At 47.2% G+C, this 13,624-nt stretch overlaps 1 protein-coding gene across 2 annotated transcripts in view; it reads right to left on the bottom strand.

Moving 5' to 3' along the window:
- The window catches only part of MTBP (MDM2 binding protein), a 701,292-nt gene that overhangs the window by 70,014 nt on the left and 617,654 nt on the right, over positions 1 to 13,624 (bottom strand). For both annotated transcript variants that reach the window (XM_069621563.1, XM_069621564.1), the window contains one exon: positions 5,374 to 5,439. In XM_069621563.1, the coding sequence (XP_069477664.1) occupies positions 5,374 to 5,439 (66 nt within the window). The remainder of the gene's footprint in view (positions 1 to 5,373; positions 5,440 to 13,624) is intronic.

The following is a 13,624-nucleotide window of genomic DNA, read 5'->3' as shown; positions in this document are numbered from 1 at the left end:
GTTGTAGAGGGCAGGTAGATTTAGAAAGAGGCTGTTACAGTAGTCCAACCTAGAGAGAACCAGAGCTTGGGAGACAATGAGCTTCTTGTGGAAGGAGAGGAAAGGCAGAGTACCTCTAAGGGGGTGCAGTAAGAAGTTACACTTTTTAAGAGACGTTGGAGATGTGTGCGGAGAAGGAAAGTGTGGAGTCAACGATGACCCCAAGATTCTTAGCCTCACAGGTAGGGTTAGGAGGAGGGCCGAGGGAGGCCGGCCAGAGAGTGAGGGGAAAAGATGGTGAATGTGTACCAACGAGGCGGATCTCGTCTTATTGGCATTTAGAGATCGTTGGTGGCACACCGGTTTTGAATGGCGATTAGGCAATCAGAGCTAAGGGAAGGTGAGGAGGTGGCTGAGGGAAGCCTGAAAATTAGTTGGTTGGGTGTCATCTGCATAGCACTGGACATTTGTGCAGAAGATGGAAATGCAGTAGGGGAGAGCTGCCAGGTATTGGTTGAAAAGCCAGTGCGAGAGGTTAGACCCCTGGTGAACACCACAGGTGGAGAGAGAGATGGAGGATAGGAAGGACCCAAGATGTACCTGGGAGCCCTCCATTTTCTCTCAGCCCCCCTAGACTTGCGTTTAAGTGTAGCGAGGTCGGAGTCATACCAGAAATTACACTTGGCTTTGGACTTCAAACTGGTCCTCATGACAGGGGCAAGAACATCAAGAGTAGCAGAAATAGAGGAGTAGAGCAGGGACAGGGGCTGTTTTAGGGTGAGCGTGAACCTGAGGTGGGGGAGGGGAGGAAGGTGGCAGCAAAAGCCTCGATTGACACACGCTTCATGGGCCAGATGTCCGAGAAGGTGGGTGGCAGGATGGACACCCGCTGAACCCTCTGGAAGTCGTCATGCGCCGGGGAGGGGCGTGATGCCTAAGGACCGAGTACCTGAATGCTAAAAAGACAAAAAAGACAAGAAGTATCCACGCGTGGAATTACATGGCCAAAGCCAAACCCAGGAATGCTGGTGAATTTGGCCCGTTCGAGTCAATGCAAAACAGGGGAAAGGGGAGTGGCACCGGAGAGCGGAGTCAGGGCAGTGCATGCTCCCTGGACACCCATCCCCGCGCCAACAAATATAAAGGGAAAGATGTTTTTTTTCTGATGAAAAAGGTTCTGTCTCCCGTCACTTGGAAGGGATGCCCATGCAGTATGGAGGAAAGAGGATGAGAAGCAAGATTAAGTGATGTCCTGTTGGCAGCTTCAGTACGGTTTGCACTGTACGTTGAGCTTAGGTGTGAGTGTTGGATCATTGTCAGTCCTCGTGTGCTGTTGGTGCGGTTTATGTGTTGATGGTTTGTTGTTGCTGTGTGAAGTGCGTGCAGTTTGCTGTGCGAGAGGTGGTTGTGTGGGTTTTTGTGTGATTTAAGTATGCAGAAATGTGAGCTTTTTCTTTAGTGGGTTATATGTCTTGCGACTTAACATTTGCAATTTTTCTCAATGCCTAGGTTGGGAGTCCTGTATAATGGGAGAGAGGCCTAGGTTTCGCAAAATATTACGTTTCACTATACCATAGACAAAGATGGAGCCTACACCGAGATTTGAGTCCTGTGTAGTGGGAGAAAGGCCTAGACTCCACAGTACAGTAGGTTTCATCATACCATAGATGAAGATGGAGGCTAAACCTAGATTTGAGAGTCCTGCATAGTGGGAGAAAGGCCTAGGTTTCACCATACAGTACCCTTCACCATACAATTGACAAAGATGGAGGCTACACCTATATTTGAGAGTCCTGCACAGTGGGAGAAAGGACTGGGTTCCACATTGTGTCTAGATGTGTCACGAGCAAGTAATCGCAAGGTGCATCTAAATGTGGCACTAGCTGACAACCAAACCTCTGTATAGATGTGATGTATGCTGATATTCATAGTTGAAACTACAAGTGGCACTGGCTAACATTCAAATCCTGCCTAGTTGTTAAGCTGGTTAGTATTAGTATCCTGGCCTGATATGTTTTGAGGATAAGTAGAGTGGCAGGGCTTCCAGAGTGCAGTGATTGCTGTACTCCCCACACGGGCCACACCTACCTTGGTTGTCGCTGCTGGTTGACAGCTGGCCGCTGGCCTCCCCTGCTTACACTTGCAGACACAGTTTGGAGCCGCCAATGTAGGAGCCGTCATTTGCCTCTGGGCCCTTAACCGCAGGGGCTGCCGGGCAGAGGGCTGCCTGCAGTGCTGAATTATATGTAGGGGAAGCACCAATCAACGTTCAGGGGCGGTCTGGGAGACGGGATAAGGCCGAGGAGGAAGCAGCCTGGGGCTAGGGAGCATGCCGCGCTCCACGTGGTTTTGAAAAATTAAATGGCATTCAAATCGGGTCACTCTGCAGCAGGGGGTTTCAGAGCCACTCACCTTGGGCAGGAAAAAAAGCAGATGGCGCTTCTCATATATACTCTCTTATATACTCCCTTTCCAGCGATCTGCATATGTCCACCTCGGAAGTTCACATGTCTAGCCTGGGGCATTCCGCTGCCCCACCACTTGATCCCAATAGCTTGTTTTATTAGACCAACTGCAGTGAAGAAAGACAGCTTTTCGTAGAGATTGTACAATATTCCCAGTAAGAGCAGCTTTGGGTCCTCAGGAATTGTGGAGCGCAAAACCTTATTCAATCTATGCAGACATTTTCCCCAGACTTGGGGGCATTCCCACAGGATAGTAAAAAAAAGTCCCTCGTTACCCCCACATCTCAAACAGTTCGCATGTTCAGCCCGCCCCCATTTGAGAAGTGCAGTGCGGGAACAGTATACTGGAGTATAGTATATATGGAGTATTTTGAGCTGTATTAACCAAAGTTTGGCTGACAAAATCCGGACTCCTCGAGGTACATCAGTGCCTCAACCCATTCCTCAGGATCAAGTGTTCCCACATCCAGCTCCCACTATGCCTTGAGATAGGACAATTCACTTGTTTCCAAAACAATTATGACCCGATATAAAGTGGATGTGACTTTCGTAATGATACGTTCCCGGAGGACGATTGTCTTAAGGGGAGAGCTGCATCTCTGAATGTTGAATCGCTATACAAATATATAATTATCTTAATACTGCATTTCTTTTAGTGTTCTCATGCGCTAACTCATTCATGAGACATTAATAGCTCCTAGGCGATGATGAGTAGCTCCTGGTTAGAGGAAAATCCTGACATCCAGGAGCTACCTACAGCTCCTGCTCCACGAATTCTAATTTTGACCCCTGAAACACAATATATTAAATAGAGAGAATTATCAAGAAATGTACATATTTTGATAGCAATCGTATTATCAGCCACTGGAACATCAATGACAACGACTTCCAAATGTTCTAAGGATGGGATATATAGGGTGAAGAGATGCAAGCCCTGCACCGATACTTGAGGGACACCCACGGGAAAAGGTATTGGGAGGAGGTGCTGGAGTCCCATAAGATGGAGTAGTCCGTGATATGAGACACAGTCAAGTACAGCGTCATTGAATGAAAGAGTTTAAAGGTAAGGATTATTAACAGTGAAAAAGGAATCCGAAAGGTCTAGAAGAGTGACAATGGTATCCAGTTATATTTTCGAAAAAAACTTTTTCGACATGCCATTTTGTCGACACAAAAATGCCTAAAAAAAATTCCGAATGTATTATTTTTTATTTTATGTTTTCTTTGTGTTTCATTAGTAAAAAAGAAAAGTGTCAATAAAAAAAAATAACAGGGGTTTGGGGGGATCCCCCGCATAAAAATAATTTTAACAAAAAAAAGCATTCGAGAAAACATTTTTTCTTCATTTTTGTTCGACAAAATGTCATTTCGAAAATGTGACGTTCGAAAATGTCACTATAAACCGTGACAATGGAGTGAGTGTTTTGGGGAGTCCTAGATAATTAGCAACATGGATGAGTGTAGTCTCAGTAGAGTGCTTGTGCTCGAATCCAAATTGGAGGGGATCACCAAGTGAGTATACATCGAGCTAGAGGAGTATGCAGCTCAAGACAACCATCTTGAGGATTTGAGAGTGGTATGGAAGGATAGGCAGGTCTGCAGAATGAGGGGTTATTGGGGGTCAGCAATAGATTTCTGTATGAAAGGTATGAATGTGGCCGTTTTGGGAATATACAAGTTGAGAGAGATAGGTTTAATATTGTTGCTCTCTGGTAACAGAACCCCATATTCCATGATCCAACTCACTTATAGAATGTTACTAGCAGACAGATGAGTGCTTTAATTCTTCAATCACCACAACCACTCATCTTTTTCTCCTCTTCCCACTAACTCTAACCCGTCTCTTGCTCTTACAGGACCAAACGCCAATTTTAGCCCGAAGATAGGTTAGGGTGAACACTTGCAATGGGAATAGGACTACTCCATGTGCTTAGAAGCTGGATGAGGCCAGCGTGAAGTGCCATATAAAATCACCAATAGTAATAATAATAGGTCTCCCAAATGGCAGAAGTCATGCTAAATGAGACCCAGTTATATCATTTCACATTCGCTTTGCGCAATGCTTTAGATTACATTCTTTACTGATACTAGCGGTCCATGATAAAGCTAGCAAGTCAGTAATGGAGACATTCGTGATAGTAGAATGAGTGAAAAGCCTGCTGTCTGCATATTAATACTTTCAGGTTCATTATAAGTTTGCTGGTCTGGAAATAAGGTGCTGGTAATAACGTATAGCAGCACCTTTCCAGACCAGAAAACTACAAGTCTGCCAGTAGGGGCTCGGATCTACCGGCAGGCCTGATCTGCTGGTAGATCAGGCCCCTACCCGCAGATAATTGCCTGAATCACTGGCACTGTTAATAACAGTGCCAGTGATTCAGGCAACCCCATCCCATGGAGTCCTTATTGACTTCATGTAATGGGGAGTTACTGGCATCTCCACCGCCCGTAATATCCCGGTAACAGGATATCGTGCAGTGGAGACGGTACGGTAGTTCCCTGGTATCCTGCCGGAATTACCGGCGGGATACCGGGGAACTAGTAATGAGCCTGTTTATCTTAACATTAAGGTTTCAGTCTTGGTAAACACTTGCCCACATTTGTTCTGGTTTCACATCAGTTCAATTGCTTTTTTTAAGCAGGTTATCTTGGCTTATAACTACTGCAAAACTGCAATAATCATCTAGTTAGTTGCCACATTTGCAGTTATTTTTATGTAGCCATGCTAGTAGTTCTGCTTTTCTATTTGTGATCGAATGCTCACAACTTTGATGATACAGCTACATTCTTAAAACAGCATGTACCTTTTATGTCCAAAATTAATATGCAGAAGCAGAGGACGTTATCCTTGAAACATGCAGGCAGGGTGCTCAAGGAATAAGGAAATAAAAATAAAAAGCTAATTTGCAATCTTTGTCATATGAATTACCTGTTTGGCGTTACTGTTGGCAGTTTTCTTCATTTCATCAAACAAACCTCTAGAAGTTTTAAGATCCTAAAAAACAAAGAGTGTCATATTAAACAGTTGATTAATGGGGTTAAGTATATTGTACCATTTTAGCTGTCCTAATATGATACTCAGGTGTTAACAGTACAATAAGTGAGGAAACATGACCTTCCTCACAAAAAGCCACACACATGGACTTTAAAAGAGTAAGTTCAGATTACAGTAATTTGTATTTGATCGTTTTAATTTTGATACGTATCACTTATGAGGATCCAAAACAGACTTTATAAACTATTTCCAAGTGTTTTTGAGATCCAAAAAGACAGTCAACTAGTGTGGGGTTAGGTTCCTATGTATGAAGCACCAGTGTAATCTCACAACAGAAACCGTTTGTCTGTCCATTTGTCATAGTTAAATCGACAAAATGATAGAGTCTGAATGCTAAATGGCAAGTAGTTGTATCACTTTATGAAGGGTAAGTTACTCACTGAAGTACTTTCCAAACTCATAATCCATTTAGGTATATATGTAGTGTGACAATGTCCCCTGCTTGACTCTGGGGTCTAAAAGTGGGGTGTCAGACGGGCTGGGGTCTCTCTGAGCTAGTAGAAGCTGGGTCCGGAGGATGTCAATGAGGGTGCAGGGAATCGACAGACCACCTTCACAGCATTTCCAGGGTGGGCTATGGAATCAACATATGAAAAGTACCCCATTGAGGTCTATGAGGGCGGTTCAAGCAACCAACCTTTGAAGACAGTGGTATAGGTATTCCGCTGGCCCAGGGGAAGATGTCCCTCCCTGATAACCAAAGTCTGTTGATTAATAGACAAATGTGTGCCTGCCCCTTTAAGGGATCCAAGCTGCATGGCTCTGAATTTAGCAGAAGGTTTAGCAATCCAATGCCATCCTCCACAGCTGTGGCAAGTAAAATTAAAGTTCCAGACAGCAATTTTGAAAAAGGTTTCTATTCAGCAGCATTGCTGGAGAAACCCATCTTGAAAGCAGAGTTACTTATGTGTATATTTCTTCAGCATTGCTGCTGGAGAAAGCACACCAATAGATGACAGACTATCAGAGTCTGTGGGGCCGGGACTGATGCAATCTGTCCACAAACAATGATTGCAAACACGTTCCGCATGGTCCGCCAGACTCCCATAGAAACTTTCTTATACTCCCATTATCCTATCCTAGCTCACCTATAGGTTTTTTGACACTTGTTTCACTCACATGCCACAAAGGCAAAGGCACTCACAGTCAAGCAGGCGGCCTCCTCACAATATGAGCTGGTAGAGAAGAGCAGCTCACACATGGCTAGGGCCCTTTTGGAATCCAAGAGGGTGGGATTCCTTGATGTAACCCCAAGTCAGGACTCAAAGATCATACAACCGAGGTACATGGGACAATCTCAAACCAGGCCAGTTCACCCTACACAGTTGCAACACCTTCTCCAATGTCCGACCACAGGGAAGGAGGATCCAGACAGGCTAGTCTCAAAGGATATGGCTTCCGAGTAGTAGCTTTAGAAAGGTGTTTTGAGTGGTGAGCAAGAGCATTTTTGAGAAAGGAGGTTTGAGAAGTGTAAGGATGCAGAAGTAAGGCTCGGGCACAATGGTGGAATGTTTTTGGGTATAAACCTTTATTTTTTAATGTAAGGGTGGAAAAATGCCTCTCTATCCCTAAAACTAAGAGGGGTTTCCCTGCCTAAAAAAAAATAGTGAAATTGTCAGGAAGTCTAAAACTAACTGTTGTGTCTCAACCCTACCTCTGTCCCCAACACTAATAATCTAAAGTAACTGTGCAAGGACGATCTCTTCTTAAAGGAAAAGGTGTTCTTTGGGTTTTCAACCGACAGGAAAGTTCCTAGTCTCTCTGGTAATAAAAAGAGATGAAAAATAATGTTCTAAAAATACAAGATTTCAATGTTAGGGTTGCGCTCCTTTCACCTAGACTTCTCATTTTAGGCTCATTCCTTTGGGATTCCTAAGCCCCCTTATCTCTCAGATAAAATGTCACATGGCATTTCACAAGGTAATGTGTCTTGCGTTTGTGTTTATTTATCCTAACATCTTGGCACAGTTCGATACCAAGCATAGGATTCGTTTGGGTCAGTTCCAGGGTTCCTTTTACCCTCTTGCTCTCAGCTTCACATGTGGGTGCGAGTCCCAGTCATGCAATACTTTACACGGCCTGGCTCACTCTCCTGCAAAGCCAGTGTTTCCTGGTCGAATGCCTCTCTTTCTCTCACAGGGTCCCAGATCCTTATTTCCTCGTGTGGGTCCCAGACTTGCACTGGTGTGTTGTATCCGCTTGTTTCATTCTCCTGCAAAGTTTACAACTGGTTCAGGGCCCCAGACACCCTTATTCTCGTTCTCTTGTTTCGGTGCGGGCCACAGACTCTCACCGCTTTGTTGTATCCCCTTGGTTCACTCTCCTGCCAAGTATACAATTCGTTCATGGTCCCAGACCATCTGCTTCCAACTTCGTATTCCTCCCATTGCTTCCCCAGACCTCCTGCACCTCCCAGACACCCCGCTTACCAGTGTCCCTTCTTCCAGTTTAAAACGTTAAAACGTACACCTGCATCCCTCTGCGAGGCTCAGTAGCGTTCGGGTTTCGAGCGGGGCGTGCAGTAGATCGGCAGCGCTCTGACACTTCTTGGCTGGGTGTTCCTTCATTCATGCCCTTCGACGGGGCCTAGGACACCTGGAGGACTTACTCAGTGGCAACCCGAGTAGTCCCCTGCTGGTAGACCACATTAGGTTCTCCCTTTGCTCCATGTGCGGCTTCCCTTGCGGCTCATGTCTGCTGCTACTGTTATCCCTCCTCAGAGAAACTCCCTCTCGTCTCAGTCCCAGTTGAGCTGCTTTGAAAGTCCCAAATGGGATTGTTGTACTTCTTCGGATCAATCAGTTGTGGTGAGAAGCTAGACCACTCACTCTGCTTCTCCAGAGTGATCCTTTGACTCCTGGTCATCATCATCTTCACAGTAACAATACATGTATAATACTTTGCACTTTCTGGTCTCTCAGACTTGTCATATGGAACAAGTTACTTACCTGTAACTATTGTTCTCCAGCATGGGTCTGGCATGGATTCACATGCTCATGAATATTCCCCGTCGTTAAGCTGGGAATCCTCGGTAAAAGAAAAACAGTTTCACTTTCAAAACTGTATTTCTCCCCTAAACCAATTACTGTCCTCTGGGTCATACTCCCCCCCCTCCCCCAGCCAATGACAGTCCTCTCTGTAAGCCCCTCCTCTGGCAGCCATCTTCAGATTTCGTAAGCACGTATAGTGACAGTATGACCAAGAAAAGCTTCATAGGGGAAGGAGGGAGGGTTCGCATTTGAATCCATGCCAGACCCATGCTGGAGAACAATAGCTACAGGTAAGTAATTTGTTCCTTCTCTAGTATGGGGTCTGGCATGGATTCACATGCTCATGAATGACAAATACTTAGCAGTACAACATTACACAACCACAGGAGGTTGCAAGGCTCAACAGAAGCAATTCAATCTTGCCTCTGGTATAGACTCACCTCAAGCGAACATGTTGCGTAGCAGTGCTTGGCTGACTCTGGACTCCTCCCTGGAATCCTTGTCAACGCAGTAGAACCTTGTTAATGTATGCGTGGACCTCAACATAGCAGCCCTGCTGATGTCCAGCAGGGGCACACCAGCCAGGAACGCTGTTGTCGCAGCGATCGTTCTAGTGGAGTTGGCTCTCGGACAGCCGGGCAACGGTCGGTTAACCAACTGATGACACTGCATGATGCAGCCGGAAAGCCACCTCGAGATGCAAGCCTTGGATAAGGCTTTCCCAGGGTTCACAGGACCAAAGTGCACAAACGGCTGAGAAGTCTTTCGAAAACTTTGTTGCAAACCGCGTAGAACTTCAGGGTAGGAGCAATGTCCAGCGAGTGCAAGGACCTCTCAGCCGGAGATTAAAGTTTTGGGATAGAAACAGGTAACATAAAAAGTTTGTTGGGGTGGAATTCCGATGGAACCTTCGGCATGAAAGAGGGGTGCGTCCGCAGCACAACCCTCGATTCGTAGACAGTCAGGTATGGCTGTTTGCAGGACAGGGCCTGTATCGCACCCACCGTCCTGGCGGAGGTGATGGCCATAAGGAAATCAGTTTTCCACAAGAGGAACTTGAGAGGGGCTTGATGCATAGGCTCAAAGGGGGCCCCCATTAGCATCTTCAAAACCACATTGAGTTCCCATGCCGGGGCAGGCGCCTTCACCAGCGGGAAAGATTGAAAAAGTCCTTTGTGGAACTCCTTGACGAGCCGATGAGATGAAAGTGAAGACCTTCCTGGAGACCTTGTGTAGCGGGAGATAGCCGCCAGATGTACTTTGATAGAAGCGTGTGCCAGTCCAGCCTTGGACAAGGATAGCAAGTATGGCAGAATCGTGAGGGCCCTGAGTGACCCTCAGAAAGGTGATCTTCTGCGACCGGCACCAACTCGGGAGGATAGCTCAGGAGCAACATGCTCGCCTTGGAAGCAAAACACAGAGCAACACAGGTTCGATCCCTGGGGTCCGCACTTCGAAAACTCTAGGTATTAAGTGCGTCATAAATAATCAATCATATCATATAGCGAAATGCTTCCACTTGTAACCATAGCACTTCAGAGTCGACGATGCCCTAGCCTTGGAGAGGACCTCCCTGCAGTCCGCCGGCAACTTATATGCTCCAAACTCTAGGGCTGCAGGAGCCAAGCCCTCAGGTTGAGCGACCGTGTCGTGAAGCAGGGTTGCGCCTCCTTCTCTGGTGAGAAGATCCAGAACCGTTGGTAGCTTGACCGGAGGAGATGCTGACAGGCTGAGAAGGTCCAGGTACCAAATCTGCCTCGGCCATGCCGGGGCAATGTGTATCATCCTGCACTGACACGGTCCGAGTGTATTGATGACTCATAGCAGGAGAGGCAACTGAGGAAATGTGTACAGAAACATCCCTTCCCACGGGAAGGAGAACGCGCCCCCCAGGCTCCTCGGCTGATGGAATCTGCTGGTGAACTTCTGGCATTTGGAGTTCACCACCGTCGCAAACAGAACCATCTGGGGCCTACCCCACTTGGCGAAGATGCAGTCCACCTGACCCTGCCCAAGTTCCCACTCGTAGCAGGAGTGCAACTCCCTGCTGAGGGAGTCCTAGATTGTGTTTCGGGTTTCCTGTTTTAGGGTTGTTTTTTTTTCTTTCCTGTATTCTCAAAAATTGTCAGAATCAGTTTAAGTGTTTTCTCTCGTGCCCCCTTTCAAAAAAATCGTGGATAACTTTTTTCAAGTGTAAACACACAAATATTATATTATTCTTTCATTGTGGCAATAAGTGCCAAGCCCCCTTCAAGGATTTATGACGCTGCAGGTGAGTTTATTGGTGTTTGCAGAAAGCCTGTATGATAGTATGCAATGGTTCAAGTTGCAAAGTGAATGTTGGGTGGACCTTCTTGGTTTCAAACCTATGATATCGGGACCTAACACTGGTTGCATGAGTCAAATCACCAGCCCTGCAACTCCCAGAATGCATCAGTCTGTTAACTAAAAGCACAGGACTTAGAACCTGTTTTCCTGATGACACGGCATCACATGCCTTGGGCAACATATGGCAGATAAAGGGTCCACGTGAAAATTATAGATTACCAAACCTCTGGAAAATATTGCAACATGGCTATTCATCCAAGAAGAGCAAGTGGCGTGTCCTCTTTACTCACTCCAGTTCAACCCTCAATGTTGTACAAGGAATTCAAGTACACAGGCAAGGATTGTAAGGGGATTGTAAGTTAGAGGAGGGTCGGTGGATGAGAGTTTCTAAAATGGTGGGGCAAAGGTGAGTCTGGGGGGCGTCAATGTTAATATCCATCCTGAAGGCAGTTAACGAGAGACGTTTATTCCGTTTTTCTGACATCCAGCGTAATTTTTGGTAGTAGCAAGCACTGGATGCACCTTTGCCTCGGGGTCCTTCGCCGCAGGGGCGGCAGAGCCAGTGCAGCTGCACTGCTGGGTGCACTTAAGTGGGGCAGCTCCAATGAGGGGTTGGGCAGGGTGCAAGGAGGGAGGGAAGGAGGAACAGGAAGCAACGACCCAAACAGTCCGCGATGCAGCAAATGCTAAAGCTTATTCGCCAACAAAAGAATATACATTAAATAAGAGTCACCGCAAGCACCTCTAGGCAAATAGGTTGTTGCACCGAGCTTCGGCTGATGTACTTCCACAACAGCTGTTACACACAGGGCAGCTCGCCCAATCAGGCATCGGGGGCAGGGTGGGGGAGTGAAGGAGGAACAGGAAGCAAAGACCCAAACAGGCAGCAATGCAGCAAATGCAAAATATTATTCCCCAACAAATGAAGTTACATTAAGAGCAGGAGCTCATAGATGGTGAAACACTCACTGCAAGCACATCCAGGTAAAAAGGTAAATTGAGGTAGATGCAGGACAACCTCAGTCCGAGCAACGACTTGATGGTCCGCACTGTGGCAGTCTTCATCCGCAGCAGCCACTGCACCTTCCCCTGAATGGCTGCTACCCTCTCCTGCGGAGGCGATGCTAGGCAGGACACTATCGAGTCTGGCCCCCAGGAACAGAGCGTTGTGCAATGGTGTCAAGCAGTACTTTTGATAATTGATGGAGAACCCCAGATTAATCAGCAACTTGACGGCTGCCTCTGTGTGTCCGACGGCCAACTCCCATGAGCGGGTCCGGATGAGCCAGTCGTCGAGGTACAGGTATACGTGAATCCCCCCGTAGACGCAGATGGGCTGTCACTGGTGCCTGGCACTTTGTGAACACTCTGGGGTTGACTTCAAGCCAAAGGGCAGGGCCTTGAACTAGTAGTGCTGCCCCTGCACTACGAAGTGTAGAAACATGCAGTGTTTCCTGTGAATGGGGACGTTGGAAGTAGGCGTCCTCCAGGTCCAGAAATATCAAGCATTCTCCTCTTTCCAGTTGGTTGAGCACGTGCTGCAACGTGACCATCCTGAATTTCTGAGACTTGAGGTACTGTAACGCTCACCTGGTATCCACGGGGACGTCACTCAGCATGTCTGGACTTCCGACCACTTCGAACCCTTCCTTGGAATCTGCTCGACCAAACACGGGAGTCTGAAACACAGGATGGCCAAAGGTCAACTCCCTATTGGTTTTGCTTGTCTAACCTCCCCTTCTTCCGTAGGTCCCAACCTTCCCCCGGGTTCTCTCCTCACCCTGTTTTCTGATGTGGGGCGCTATCCGTCCTGCCTTCGGTGCAGGGGTGCATTGGGTGATGCAGGCTGGATGGTGCCTAGTTGCTTCACTGGCACGGGCCCGGCGGACAGGGCTTGCTGAGACTTCAGCCCGACCGGTAAGTGGAATGAGCCTTGCTAAAAGTCTGATTGGTCTAGTCTCTTTAAACTATGTCTTTCCTTCCTTAGGTGGTGAAGGTCTTGAGGATGGCGAGGCGCTGCTGAGGTGAGTAAGAGCGCAGAGCGCGATGCTAGTTGGTTTCCTTTGCACTAACCAATGTTCGTTTATTCTGTGTCCTTTTAGGTGCCGCAGTAAACCATCGCGGAAGCGAGCTGAGGAGATGAGCTGCGGTGAGTAAGCGTGATGTGCGGCGCCTCACAAATGTCTTTTGCGCTAACCTGATGTGTTTTTTCCCTTTTTCAGATCAGCAGATTGCTCCGGAACAGAAGATGTCCGATCGGCAGGAATTCAGCTAAGGAACTAACTCTCCTTGTAGTTTCGAGAGGGTTAAGATATTGCTGAATGCTTACTAATGCTCGTCTTCTGTTCTTCTCCCCTTTCGTAGGCGCGGCGTGCCGAGATGAAGAGGACACCGCCGGTGGAATCCGCAAGACTGAGAAAGATCTGGGCAGAAGCTGGATGCTCTTCAAGGTGAGTATTGTTAATGATGTTCTTGTTCTTGCAGAAGCGGTGGCGCGGAAGAAAGAAGTAGGCCTCTTTGAGAGAGATCCGAGCACAGTGAGTGTCACGCTGCAGGTGCAGCGAAACGCAAAGCGTGTTTCTTGTGCCGGGAGTGGTTTAAATAGACTGTGGGTATCCCAGGTATCTCTGGGCTGAGCCACACCCAAAAGGCTAGACTGCTCATTCAGTTCAGGGAACTGAATTACATGGCATCCATTGGCTCATAATACATTGCAAATCCAATGTTAAATGGATCTTAGGGCTATTTGTGAGATTGGTGCCAAAGGCGCCAAGTCTGAGTTCAAGTAGGTCTCTGGGGAGAAGGAG

This window comes from Ambystoma mexicanum, chromosome 5q (genome assembly GCF_040938575.1).
Source record: "Ambystoma mexicanum isolate Mex_15411 chromosome 5q, UKY_AmexF1_1, whole genome shotgun sequence".
NCBI classification, from domain to species: Eukaryota; Metazoa; Chordata; class Amphibia; order Caudata; family Ambystomatidae; genus Ambystoma; species Ambystoma mexicanum.
The sequence above is the reverse complement of the archived record's forward strand: the minus strand, read 5'-3'. Positions and strand labels throughout refer to the sequence as shown.